Source organism: Anopheles darlingi, chromosome 3 (assembly GCF_943734745.1).
Source record: "Anopheles darlingi chromosome 3, idAnoDarlMG_H_01, whole genome shotgun sequence".
In the NCBI taxonomy this organism is placed as follows: domain Eukaryota; kingdom Metazoa; phylum Arthropoda; class Insecta; order Diptera; family Culicidae; genus Anopheles; species Anopheles darlingi.
The window spans coordinates 90,687-104,420 of record NC_064875.1 but is presented as its reverse complement, the minus strand read 5'-3'; the positions used below and the strand labels follow the sequence as shown (position 1 = coordinate 104,420).

At 36.7% G+C, this 13,734-nt stretch overlaps 3 protein-coding genes across 5 annotated transcripts; 2 read left to right on the top strand and 1 right to left on the bottom strand.

Annotated features, from left to right (window-relative positions):
* Positions 1-82: 82 nt before the first annotated feature.
* Positions 83-6,546, bottom strand: LOC125956709 (toll-like receptor Tollo). Its single transcript, XM_049688820.1, has one exon. The coding sequence runs from the start codon at positions 5,963-5,965 to the stop codon at positions 1,925-1,927; it is 4,041 nt and encodes a 1,346-aa protein (XP_049544777.1). The 5' UTR covers positions 5,966-6,546; the 3' UTR covers positions 83-1,924.
* Positions 6,547-8,808: 2,262 nt separating this feature from the next.
* Positions 8,809-11,559, top strand: LOC125956705 (organic cation transporter protein-like). Of its 2 annotated transcripts, XM_049688813.1 has the most exons (5): positions 8,809-9,271; positions 9,354-9,374; positions 9,447-9,681; positions 9,890-10,778; positions 10,844-11,559. In XM_049688813.1, exons 3-5 carry the CDS (start codon positions 9,559-9,561, stop codon positions 11,197-11,199), a joined length of 1,368 nt encoding a protein of 455 aa, XP_049544770.1. In that variant the 5' UTR covers positions 8,809-9,271; positions 9,354-9,374; positions 9,447-9,558; the 3' UTR covers positions 11,200-11,559. The 2 variants fall into 2 exon arrangements, with proteins under 2 accessions (XP_049544770.1, XP_049544769.1); XM_049688812.1 differs by having other exon boundaries at positions 8,809-9,374.
* A 111-nt stretch (positions 11,560-11,670) lies between these two features.
* On the top strand, positions 11,671-13,726 carry LOC125956704 (organic cation transporter protein-like). 2 transcript variants are annotated; one of them, XM_049688810.1, is made up of 3 exons: positions 11,671-12,090; positions 12,172-13,301; positions 13,377-13,726. In XM_049688810.1, the coding sequence occupies exons 1-3, from the start codon at positions 11,927-11,929 to the stop codon at positions 13,724-13,726; spliced, it is 1,644 nt and encodes a 547-aa protein (XP_049544767.1). In that variant the 5' UTR covers positions 11,671-11,926. The 2 variants fall into 2 exon arrangements, with proteins under 2 accessions (XP_049544767.1, XP_049544768.1); XM_049688811.1 differs by lacking the exon at positions 13,377-13,726 and having other exon boundaries at positions 12,172-12,394; positions 13,191-13,335.
* The last annotated feature ends 8 nt before the right edge of the window (positions 13,727-13,734 follow it).

Below are 13,734 nucleotides of genomic sequence, written 5' to 3'. Positions count from 1 at the left end.
GTTAAACCAAAACCATAAACAAATATCAGTTACAAAAAAATCAGCATCCTCAATAAAACAAATGCGACAAAATATGCGATGAAACGAATTTGCGCGGTTAATTAAAAGCTCGCACGCCTAGTGAATTGTTAAAAAACAGAGGGATTGCTGCTTTTGACTTTTTGTATGCTTATTGATATGCTTGTTCATACTTCTTTCAGCCAATTACGTTTCGGATGTGACTATAAAAGGTATATAATTTTCAAACTGAAACAATCCTTCCCTTTATTAAACTTACTTTTAAAGCATATTCCACAAAACATTATACGTTGAACAAGGAATACGAATCGTACAAAATATATTGGTTGTAGGTATTTTAAATTTAAAATAGCGCCGTACCAGACAAAACATGCTTCAAGGGCAGGTCTAGGTAGCTTAGTAGAACCGATGAATTGAGGAGTATGGAACGAATGATTGTTGAATGCTTGCATTTTCTTGCAAATTGAATCAATCTACCTAACATTTGCTAGCATTTTATATTTTATATATATTAATGCGAGTCATCATATTATTGTGTGAATGTAGTGGACCATATATGCTCATTTATAACAGTTACACTGGTTTCATGTTCATAACATTTTTTATTTACTCATATGCTCCACACTGTGCTCATCACATTAATTTCAATTAAAAAGTTATCAATTTTTAATATATTTGTGAATGCAAGCAAGTAAGAGTTCTCCAAGCTCAAAGTCAGTCTCTTGACTTTTTGTTGCCTGTAGCATGAGTTTCGTAAACCGGCTTAGGGATTGACAATTGTCTAAGATAATTATATCTTTCCACATGAGTTTAGTAAATATTCAGCGTCATACCTGTCATTGACTAGAAGGTGTCTTGAAGTGATATTTTACATAATATCATTCATTCATTCCATTCACTTACTACATTTTTAAGGAATCAAAAAAATTATATACTTCTAGTATTATATCTATCAATACTAAAACAAACCAAAGCAGAATGGTTAATTTCTTAAAAGTGAAAGCCAAAACAATATGTAAGGAACTACTTGTTCGTCACTATGTTTTATAGTTTTTCTTTTCCGTAATTTTTCCTCTAACCTCTAAGTAACCTCTCATTAACTTTTATGTAATTTTATTCTTGAAATCTGTAAAAACGATGCATCTATGCAATTATAAATTGATTGACATTAATGTTTTTTTTCCATTGTGCTTTGCTACTAACATATTATAATTGCAATAACAATTTTCTAATGAATTACACTAGCAACTAGAAAACGATATTGTACCAAGACAAGGAATACACCTTATATCTTCCTGTAACACTTTTACATATAGCTATAGTGTGTATAGCTTTTTCATTCCTGACGTTTAAAAAAAAAGTTACTGTTTTTGATATTGTTATTATTATAGTTAATTGTGTGTAAGCTGTAACACAATAGTATTGATAATATTTTTAGAAAAGTTCTCAACTTCAATAATCATCTTATTCATACCTTTATTCTCATTGTTTCCTTCTCTCATAAGTGACGTAAACTAACAAAATCCTTCATGATCTTTTATAACCAGAACAGTGCAATTTTTTTATTTTTTTACAAATCACAAATAAGAAACCACTTATTCATTATCTAAATGAAATATGAATTGGCTAGGATTCTTAATCATAAATGCATTATGATTGTTTATTTAATATCGTGTTTCTATATTATCTAATAGTCTTTTCCTTACTTTATGCGTAGTTACATAAACACCACAACTCAGTTCGATGCGAACTAAACAGTCTCTAAGGGTTTCTAAAGTAGAGTATTTTCATTGCACAATGGTGTATTTCGATACGTAACAGATACTTTGTCATCATACTCTGCCAGCTAACCGAAAAAGTTTACGAAGTTACATGCCTCAATCATTGCAAAAAGGGAAATGATAATTTATATATGTACGCCAAGTGTCCTTGGGGAAGGACTAGCAGAATTCGAAGGAACCAATTGCGTCTGTGCTGTTGCCGAATGATGAGATTGTTGTGAAGATGATTGCTTATATTGACTTGGACGCGACTGTGGTTGCATTCCAATGCAGTTTAATGGTATAGAAATTGGTGATTGCTGTTGCAAGGCAGTGGAACTATGACCCGCCACTACTGCTGGTGGTCTTGTATCATATTGTTGCTGTTGTTGTTGGTTAATCATCAAGTTATTCGAACGGTTATTGGGTATCCTACTAAGACGATAACTGTTTCGAAGATTTGTATGCGTCAAGGGTATATTTTGTTGTGGTCTTTGTCGCTGGTTGTTTGGAACATCAGGAAGTGCGAATCTTAGCTTTTCCCAAAACAGTTTGTCACCCCATTGAAGGTAGGTGTTGGTTTTTAGGTACAACCGAATGTCGGGATCCAAATCTTTTTGAGGTACTTCTCCCAACAAAATTACTATCAAACGTCGGCGACGATCGCGGAGCACCTGATGATGAGCAGATTTAAACTCAAACCGACACCATTCAGACTTAATGAAATTCTCAGAAAGTACCATTATGGTACGTCTTGATGATTCTACAGCTTGCAAGATAGTATCAGCGATGTAGGCACCCACAGGAAAATCTCGATAATGTAAACATAATTTGTAAGATGGATCTCCGTTTTCTAGCATCGGTGCGAGCTCTTCTGCAACAAACGCTTCATCCTTTGAGCTATATGAAACGAATGCATCAAATAGCTTGTCGCGCTCTTGCTTATCTATATCAGCGTTATGATAAAATAATCGTACTCCAAATTTGGAGTGAAACCATACACGCATATCCTGTCGAAATACGAACAAAACTAGCGTTAAGATGATTACCACACAAAACCCAACCAATGTAGCTACGAGATACGGAATGTATCCTTCTATTGGTTGCGCAGTTAGAACCGTTTTCTTCGAAGCAAGATTATTGTTTATCAAATTTTCCAATGGTAATGTAGCGATACACAATGAAGTACTATTGTCAGGATAAATAAGGAATCCATCAGCAAAATCACTTGCTAAATTGTTCGATGATTGGTCAATGTTATTAACATCGTTGCTGGCCGTATTATTTGTGGATATCTTGTCGTATGTCGCTGTTATTGACGAACATTTAATCATTTGGCGGTCCATGATGATCTCGTTTCTGCTGACATAATCATGAAACCACTCAACAAAGTTACACTGGCAAGACCAAGGATTCTCGGCAAGTCGTATTTCATTCATTTGACTTGGTAAGTTCCAGTTATTGAACTCCACAATACGGTTGTGATCGAGTCGGAGAATTTTTAGACTGTGCAAGAACTCGAATGAATGATTTCCTACAAAAGATATTTGATTGTGATGCAGCAATAATTCCTTAAGCTGAGTAAGTCCTATGAATTCGAAGCCGTCTAAATTTCTAATAAGGTTATGGTCAAGCTGCAAAATTTCGAGCGACTGAAGGCCGTAGAAGGTTCTGTTGCTTATTAGCTCAATATTTGAATTATTCAAGAAGAGAATTTTTAATCTTTTCCGACCAAGAAATGCGTGACTGCTGAGTAGTTTGAAATTGTTTCCGTCAAGATAAATTTGTGTTGAGTCCATTGGCATTTGATCAGGAAGCTGGGCGTAATAACCAGCCCGTGAGCAATCAACCACATTCGAGGTCCAACTTTGGTCGTGAAAACATGTGCATTGGTTTGGACATTCCATTTTACAATCGCATGCATAAAAATCACAACAATGACAAAGAGCAAAGCAATGAGTTTCATATTTACAAAGAAATTGATTTGGCATAGCCTCGACTAGTGGCACATAGGTTCGGCCACGATTGTATAGCAACTTGCAGTATATGCTGTCCAAATCCATCAGCTTTGGTTGAGTTCGTGATTCAACGTTATTATTTTGTAGCCAATTAAGGTTGCAATCACATTGATACGGATTTCCACCTATATAAAATTCAGGCAATGCACGCTCATCCGGAACGGCTGATATTCGCAAAGAGTTAGGATCCAGCGTCGTAATTTTGTTGCCGAATAGGTCGACTCGAGTTAAGTTTGGTTTTTTGAAGAATGTGTAGGACTGCACTTTTGAAATAAGGTTATCATTCAAATACAACAGCTCCACACTATTTGGAATGGCACTTCCTGTTATTTCAGTAAGCTGGTTCGAACTAGCATCAATAGTACTAAGGGACAACTGAGACTCAATCTCAAAATAATTACCAAGCTCACTAATTTTGTTTGAATGAATATCCAACCACTGTAGTCCTGTAGGAATAAGTGCGTAATCAAAAACTTCCAAATGGTTGTCACTTATGTTGAGCCACAGCAGATTTGGTAGTTTTGTGAACAAACCAGCAATATCAGTCAGATAATTTCCGTCCAGTCGAATTGCCTGCAACTTTGTGTTATTGTCAAAACAAGACTGCTCAACTACTTTCAATCTATTTTGTGATACATTTAAGATGTGCAGTGATTTCATTGCATCTAACGTTCCGCGTCGAATAATTTCGATGTTGTTTTCCGTTAATCGTAATCCATACAAATGTTCCATTTGTCGAAAGCTAGCATGATCTATGTTATTAATATGATTTTCTCCTAGATCAAGTGTGCGTAGTAGCGGGACATCGTACAGAGCATCTGGAACTTGAAGCAGTTTGTTATCATTCAGGTGTAACTCTTGGAGATGGGACTGGTTTCGAAATGCTTGGCGATCGATCCGATTTATCCTATTGTAGTCCAAAGACAGCAGGGCCAAACCTTCTAGACCGGTTAAAGTATAGTGTTCTATGGCTGAGATGCGGTTGTGCGATAGAACGAGGGTATGTAATGCAGTTAGCCCCTGGAAAGTGTTCATTGCGATGGTTTCGATGAAGTTGTTCTGTAACCGAAGAACTTGCACATTGCTCAAATCACGAAAAATTGTTGGTTCCACTTTCGATAGTTTATTATTGGACAAGTCTAGCAATATCAGCTGTAGCAGTCCTTTGAACGTTGACGGGTTGATCCATTCCGATGTTAGCTCGTTGTTGGAAAGATCCAATATGTGTAATTGTTGCAAATCGGTGAATATTCCTGGTGCCAGCACGTTTAGACTATTATTTTGCAGATAAATTTCTTCGATATGCTTAGCTTCAGAAAACAGTTCCGGAGGCAAGTTGGTTATCCGATTCTGTGAAATGTCCAATCGCGATAGTGACACTAAGCCCTCGAGAGCACGATCGGCGATAAAGTTGAGCCCGTTACTTTGCAGACGCAAATCAGAAAGCTTACCAAGCCCAGAAAAAATAGCTGGTGGTAAATTGTCGATGTTATTTTGCGAAAAATCCAGTACTACTATTGAATTTCCACATTTCTTTGAGAGTCGTGTGCTCAATGAGGCACTAAAATGAAAGCGTGTGAGATCGCGCAATCGATTATGTGTCAGATTAAGATATTCTAGTTTGATTAACGGACAAATAACACCATCCGGCACATTTCGAATATTGTTCACACTAAGATCCAAACGTTTCAACTTCGAAAGTTCACTATTAAATGCCTTAGGAGCAATGTCCAAACTGACTGAAGTCCACTCAGTGTTATATGTTCGTAACGTTAAATTTGTCAACTTCTTTAGACCTCGAAAAGAACCATCACTTAAATTTGCTAGCTTACAATATTCGATAGACAGTGACTGTAAATCACTAAGCTGCCTGAAGCTGCCTGGAGTAAGGTTGCTTTGGAAAAATAGTCCATCATTGCACTGTAATATCAGACTTTTGGTGTTTTCTGGATGAATTATGCTGAAGTTTGTATTTTCTAGTTCACTATTTATAGTCCTTATGCGGCAAACAAGTGTTGGGTGATCGTGTTCGGTATTGGTCCAACTGCATTCGTCTGGTGCTGGATTTAGTAAAGACTTGCTTAGTGAGGCTCCAAACATCCCATATACAAATCCACATGACACAATAAGCACGGCCGATGAAAGTCGCATCTTGAATACAACAACCATCACCACTCATCACACGAATCACATACATAAGTACTCAATATTCACAAGCATATGTGTTTGGAAATATAAAATTCACTGCACTCACTTCGATCCGCCTCTGTTACATATAAAATGCTGCTTTAAACTGCATTCTTGCAGTTAACGAACCATTACACAAAACGCAGCTAGGGATTGGTAAACAGGTTTTATTTTATGTTCATCTTTACCTTCGCCAAGAATGATCTCATCAATATGGTTTATACCAACATTGATTGCAATAAACAATCACTTTCACAATATGCACTGCTATCACATTTAGGTGCCGCTTCTAATATAATTCTGCGTCAGTTTCACTACAACCTTTTAATAAATATTTTCTATACAGCAAATCTACACGGGATCACACGTTCTTTTGCGATATGATCAGTTATAAGACATCAAAATAGATTTTTTCCACTCATAACACATTTAAAACTGACACTGTCGGTATTGAGACACTCGAACGATTCTAAATGATCTCGATTGAACTGAAGCACTCAGGAGAATATTAACTGGCATATTTAACCAAATTGATGATTCAGCCAAACTTCTTGCAATTTACAATCTATTACAAAAATGTATTCACTGCATTTGTTCTCGGAATGTCTCACTCATGGAATCCGCACTGGGAATCTTGGCAAACGATTCAGGGATGCGTGCAAGTTGCAATAGTTCAACAGAAAGACTGAGAAAAAGGTTAACCTGGAAACCCCAACTGAAAAGATCGCGTTGTGGCAACTATACCACAAATACACGTATGTCGGATGGTTGTGTAGCTTCAGTGGAAAAAGAAAAGTGATCGCGCCTTGCTCTCATAGAGGTTGTTAGCATTGTCATTTCTATGGTCGAATTTCATTTTGCTCCATCCTAACAGAATTTGTTGTAAATTCAGAAATAATATTCGATCAAAATGTATTATTTTGCATTCTTACTAAAACATTGCCTGACAATAAATAAGCTCAAGACCTTGTTCATGGTAAATCACATAAGAATAAATAAAAAAACACAATAACAGTATTCAATGATTTTTACAAATGTGATACAAGTTTAATCAAGCGAAATCCAACATTAATGAATACCGTGTGTTAAAACATATTTATGTTATTTCTTGCGTTTAAAAACTTAGATCATAAATACATAGCTCATTAAAAATACTTTTGAAGTTATGATTCGTTCGATGTATTTGTAAATTGATATGAAATTCTCTTAAGAAGATACGCTAGGTCTGACTGCAAACCAAACGCACACACAGGCGTGAAAGAATGAAATTTATGCTGGACACATGTTGAACTTCCGAGTATTTTTCTTGTTTTTCCTCTCGTAGTTCTTATATCTTTTTTCTCACTTCTTTCAAGGGGATGTAACTTTTGAGCTGCTTCACCTAAGTGAAACCGGATCAATTATCTCTCCATGAAAAAAGTGGTGCGCTCAACACGAATCTGCGAGGAATGGTTAAAGCACAAGAAACGGCAGCTACAAAAGACGTTCGTCGCTTGAGCGTTGTATTCTCTTGTTTTTTTCTTCCCTTGTTCGCATCGAAATTCCTCCTATATTTAAAATACAATACAAACTACATGGACAATAAGAATGAAGTTTCACTCAGTTATCTTGACTTGGTAGATTTTGAAGATTCCCATTAAAGTTAAATATTTTCTTTAAAGAGTCAAATCGAGATTAAACCCACCTTACTAGGACGTAAAACATTAAAGCAAACTGTATAAGATTTTCTACACAGCGACTCCTTTAAATTTGTGTCAAAACATTAAGAAATAGCTCCAAGTAGCCGTACTGAAGCCATTTTATTACTATTATTTTGCACCATCAATCGTTACACCCAAGTTTGAATGCATCAGACAGCCAGCAAGGCAAAATATTAAACGGGAGAGCTTCAACCAGACAATATGCACGGCGTCACAGTATGGTGTAAAAAAAGTGTAGTGGAGCTACGCTACCAATGTATCTGCGCCGACTCAATCATTTTCTTTATAATAACGTAAAGAAAAACTTTTATGATTAAAAAGAAGAAACAATATTTTGTGTTAACAAGGAATCTCCTTTTGTTCCCACCGGGCATACGCGCGGGATGGTAGGGGCGAAAAGCATATATTCGGTGTTCTACTGCTTCTAAAAATCATCCGAAGAAGCCATTTAATGATCACTTATGAAATCTGGAGAAATGAGATGAAATATAAAGGGTTCAGATTGATGCTATGCTTGATACCTCGTTGCTATAAATTTTTCCAACACAATGTATGTTTTTTAATGAAAATGAAAATATTATGCTATGCTATTGACATTCATTACTTTCGATAAACATTTAGTAAGGTGTTATTAATAAAATATAAGCAAGATGTGTTTATTAGAACACATATTTCCTTATTTTGAATACAAAAAATAAAATTACGAATACGCCTTAGAGTACAAAGCCGAAAATAGCCGGGACTTAGTTTGTTTGTATATATATATATATATATATATATATATATATATATATATATATATATACCTCACATGTAATTCCTAGCCAGAAATATGATCAAATCGACGTCATAATATGATACGTTTAATGTGGAGCATGGCGTGGTCTGACGAAGCCGCGAATAAGATAAGATAAGGACGATCTGCCTATACATAAAAAGTGCAGATAAAAATAATGGTCAACATAATTGTTGCTAAGACCAAACTTCAGTCGGTAATTCTCCCTTTTCTATTATGAAAGATTAATATTTTGACGCAGTTTAAAAATTGTTCACAAACAAAATTCCTCATTTGAGATAAGCTTATCCCAATACAATATTGTGTAATTGAAAGTAATGACGTAACACACTAACAGTAAAGACGCAACACTAGAATAAATCATTTATGTTCTAAATCTTAAGCTATATTTATTTAAATAGCAAAGCTAAAAATAAGTTTTTCGCAATTACAGACCATCAGTCGAGAGATGAGTGCTAAGATCAAGCTACTACCACGGAACCGGTGAAGCGATACACTCATACTATCAGCTACTTTCCTAAACAATCATACGCATGACAAACACACGTTGCAGTATGCTCTAGAAATAATTGTAAATGATAAACACGCATGTCAGCTTCCACATCGCTGGGCAACGCAACGCTCTTTAGCAGTTTGAGATTGGATTCCACGCAAATCACAGTGTTCTATTTCGCACAGTTATACAAATCGGAGCTTGATAGAAAAAAATATTATTTAAACAAAACGAATTTCTTTTTCTTGAAATGACTGAAATAGCACTTGATGATATACTAATCGAAATAGGAACATTTGGTTGGTTTCAGTTGCGACAATTTTTATTAATGATTTTGCCACTCGTGTTTAATGCTTTTTCCAACTTGTCATATGTATTCAGTGCAGCCGATCTTAACTACAGGTAAGGCAGGGTAGTACATCATATTTTTATTTCAATTTACTTTACAAATTATATCTCAATATCATAATTTAGATGTTTCATACCTTACTGTGAGAATCGCACTGACACCTCATACTTATCGGAATGGCTAAAGGCAGCTGTTCCATTTAACGATAACCAACCATCAAAGTGCGAACGTTATGAAATGCTGGCAAATATCTCCACCGATTACCTGAATTGTCAACCTAGTGACTTTAACGGTTCGTTCACCACGCGATGCCAAGAGTTCGTCTACCAAGATAATACCGAAAAAACCATTGTCAATGAGGTAAGCAATCTTCCGCACCGAATATCAAAGGCTACCAGCAGATGTTGCCTGATGGCAGCTGCTTTAAAACATTTGATTACGATAAGTTCATCAATTGTCGAATTTGTCTACAAAGTATTTTTATAGACAATTGCCTGAAAACAAAATTTATTTAATAACTCTAACTTTTTTTTCTTCCTCCTGTTCTTACATATTCTTTAATTTATAGTTCGAGCTCACATGTGATGAGAATGCTTGGAAAATAGCAATGGTTGGAACCGTGCACAGTATTGCGCAAGCATTCGCGCTTTTGATTGGAGGATTTTTTTCTGATCGATACGGTAGAAAGTGGGCACTGCTAGCTTCCGTTGCATTCGGATCAACCCTTGGTATTATTAGGTCCTTTTCTGTAAATTATGAAATGTTCTTAGCATTTGAGTTTCTAGAACCTTTGCTGGGCTCTACCATGTACACTACCGCATTTATATTAGGGCAGGAACTAGTAGGACCCAAGCAACGCGTGCTAGCCAAAAGCTTGTGTCTCGTAGTGTTCGCCTTGGGTGAAGCTGCCATGGGATTAATTGCAATGTTTATCCACAATTGGCGGTATTACTTGTTGGCCATTTTTGTCCCAGGATTAGTTTCATTATCTTTTCTATGGATTACCGCTGAAAGTGTACGTTGGCTTCTTTCCAAAGGTCGGCGTGCAGAAGCTGTTTCTATTTTGGAGAAAGCTGCACACGTCAATCGTCGAACACTTTCAGAAAATACACGAAAACTCTTTGATGGAGATCACTACCAATGTGATCCAACGGATGAAAATCCTTCTGTAGTACATCAAATTCAAGAAGTATTTAAGTACAGGGGACTCACCATTCGTTTGGTCATCTGCTCATTTTGTTGGTTTACCAATGTAATGGTATACTACGGACTAACACTAAATTCGGTCACGTTGGCTGGAAACAAAAACGTTAATTTCATCCTTATAACACTCGTTGAAATACCGGCTGCACTTAGCATGAACTTCATCATGAATCGATTTCCACGGCGTACAACCCAGTTCCTGTCTTTAGCACTGTGTGGAGTATTATGCCTCATTACACTAGCTATACCTAATGGTAAAATATAATTTTCTGAATACATTTATCCAGAAATGATAACCATATTTTTGTACACATTTCAGACATTCAATGGATCAACACGACAATGTTTCTATTGAGCAAAATGGCCATATCGTTTTCGTTTGGTGTGCTGTATATCTATACAGCAGAAATATTTCCCACAACTCTACGCCAAAGCTTGCTATCCATATGCTCCATGATTGGACGACTAGGAGCAGTTGTTGCCCCGCAAATGCCGCTGCTTGCAAAAGCATGGCAGCCTTTACCCATGATACTCTTCGGATCTATTGCTATATTGGCGGCCTTTGCAGTTCTAGAATTTCCAGAAACCGGCAATGTTCGACTTCCCAACACAGCTAGTGAAGCTGAAAATCTCAAACAAGATCACTCGGGATCGGAGCGTTCTGAAAGTGAATAAATTTCTTTTGAAATCCACACGGCTGTTAATAGTAAAATAAAAATCCGATCAATAAGTTACTTCATTTAACATACAGGAAATATTGTTTTTTTACGATGATGGTCAGTTCTCACGAAATATATAAAAGACGTCCAGCAGTAGGTGTAAAAGTAGGATTTATAGTAAAACAAAAGAATATGTAATAAAAAAGCAATCAATGGTCCCAAAAGATCATTACAATACCGTAACGATAAGCAGAGACGGTGCGATTTTACATATTGCCAATGAAACTTGCGTATCACGCACTTGTGTGCTCGATGCTTTCGACGATGATAACGACAGAATTGCGCAATTGACTCACAAGCAAAACTCAGCATCTCATCCAGCAGCTGTATGTGTGTCACCGTAATCAATTACCAGTGATTTTGATTCAAGTTCGACTTTAGACGGCAGAACAATTAGTAGTGACATAGCAGCATCATAAAACAACGAGTTTGCGCAGTTTCATTCCCACATCCATTGAGCACAGCAGGAGCGTTTGTAGCAAGGCATAAAAATAGATTTTATTCTTGTGTTAAACAGAGATAGTCACTTAAAGTGGTGCGAATAATTACATATGTTGATTTAAGTCAGACATGCTGGTTTGCTCGAGCAATTTTCAATAAACTACATCGCTACTATTAATTTTCGAAAAGGAGAAAGGTCAGTGAAAACACACTCTTCACGAAGTATCAAAGATTTGTCAAAAATGCCGCGCACGGAAGAGAGTATTGAATTAGATCAAGTTCTTTCTGAAATCGGCCAGTTTGGACCGTTTCAAGTGTGGCAATACGCACTCATGATTTTACCGATCATGTTGAACGCCTTCTTTACATTCAGCTATGTTTTTACGGCCGGAAATATGGATTACAGGTTGGTTTGATTGTTTTATATATCGTACCTTGCTGGTTGCTCAATATTCTGAAGAAATCATCTAAAAAATTGTTTTTACAGATGCTATGTGCCGGAGTGTGATTTACCCGATGCAGCTGTGTATGATGCTACATGGACTAATTTAGCTCTTCCTTTCGATCGTAGCGGACATCCAGAACGTTGTCACCGGTTTCTGCCAATCAGTGATACTACACTTAACGAGACGTGTACTGCAGCAGCGTTTAATGTTTCTAATTTGATTTCTTGCTCGAGTTTCGTTTATCGTACCGGTGATGTTACCATAGTACGTGATTTTGGAATAAATTGTGCCGAAAATGACTGGAAATTGGCTCTCGTGGGAACCATGAATAACATAGGCCAATTTGTAGCTCTTCCTATTGCTGGGTATCTATCTGATCAATTTGGAAGACGATGGATCCTGCTAATTAGTGTAGCTGGAAGTGCGCTTTGCGGTGTGATTAGATCATTTTCTAATAGCTATGCTATGTTTCTCGTGTTTGAATTTTTAGACCCTGCCATCGGCTCTACGATGTATACGACAGCTTTTATTCTTGCACTTGAACTAGTGGGTTCTAAAAAACGTGTTACAGGAAACAACATTATTTCCTGTGCTTTTTCCTTCGGAGAGGCTTTACTTGGTTTATTAGCGATGTATATCAATAATTGGCGTGTTTTATTACGTACTTTATACTTCTCTGGATTTTTGGCAACGGCATTTCTCTTTACAACCACGGAAAGTGTTCGATGGTTACTATCGAAAAATCGACCTTCATGCGCTCTTAAAATTTTACAAAAAGCAGCTAAAGTCAATGGGAAAACACTATCTCCGACCACAATAGAAAATCTTTGTCCAAATAGTGTTTCCGAAGCGACACCTTCCGAGCCTATGAAAACTCAAACTTTTGCACAGCTATTAAATGAAGCGTTTCATAGCCCTGGCCTCACAGCGCGAGTCATAAATTGCTCGTTTTGTTGGCTTACAAATACTATGGTCTACTTTGGACTTAGCTTAAACTCTGTATCTTTATCAGGAAACAAATACGTTAATTTTATTCTTGTGTCCCTTATTGAATTGCCAGGGTTTTTCCTCATGCAATTATTTCTTGACCGTACGGGAAGGAAGAGAACCCTCTTCGTTACAATGATAATTAGTGGCTTACTCTGTATCATTTCGGGGCTAGTACCGCTTGGTGAGTATTGTTCATATTGGTCTTATCAAATAGTGTCATACCTTTAATTTTATTTATTTTTTTTCTTTTTTGTAGAAGCACCATTCGTCAGACTGGTTTTGTTTCTACTTAGTAAACTCACAATCACGATGTCTTTTGGCACACTATACATCTACACGGTGGAAATTTTTCCTACTAATCTGCGACAAACTTTACTGTCAGCATGCTCGATGATCGGCCGAGTAGGCTCTATGATTGCTCCACAAACACCTCTATTATCCAAATTATGGATACCACTTCCAATGTTTATTTTTGGCTGCCTCGGCATCTCTTCAGGAGTTGCAATTCTACAGTTACCGGAAACACTTAATACCGAACTACCTGATACCGTTCACGATGCAATGAATATGTCAAAAAAATTAGGTGATCATCAAGCTTCCACTTAGTTAGGTCA

What these genes read in the sequence shown, in the direction of transcription:
- LOC125956709 (XM_049688820.1), bottom strand. Translation starts at nt 5,965, where the DNA reads ATGGTTGTTGTATTCAAGATGCGACTTTCATCGGCCGTGCTTATTGTG.
- LOC125956705 (XM_049688812.1), top strand. Translation starts at nt 9,223, where the DNA reads ATGACTGAAATAGCACTTGATGATATACTAATCGAAATAGGAACATTT. An exon ending in GCAGCCGATCTTAACTACAG is followed by an intron (nt 9,375 to 9,446) that starts GTAAGGCAGGGT and finishes ATCATAATTTAG; the next exon opens with ATGTTTCATACCTTACTGTG. An exon ending in AAAAAACCATTGTCAATGAG is followed by an intron (nt 9,682 to 9,889) that starts GTAAGCAATCTT and finishes TTTAATTTATAG; the next exon opens with TTCGAGCTCACATGTGATGA.
- LOC125956704 (XM_049688810.1), top strand. Translation starts at nt 11,927, where the DNA reads ATGCCGCGCACGGAAGAGAGTATTGAATTAGATCAAGTTCTTTCTGAA. An exon ending in GCCGGAAATATGGATTACAG is followed by an intron (nt 12,091 to 12,171) that starts GTTGGTTTGATT and finishes TTGTTTTTACAG; the next exon opens with ATGCTATGTGCCGGAGTGTG. An exon ending in TTCGGGGCTAGTACCGCTTG is followed by an intron (nt 13,302 to 13,376) that starts GTGAGTATTGTT and finishes TCTTTTTTGTAG; the next exon opens with AAGCACCATTCGTCAGACTG.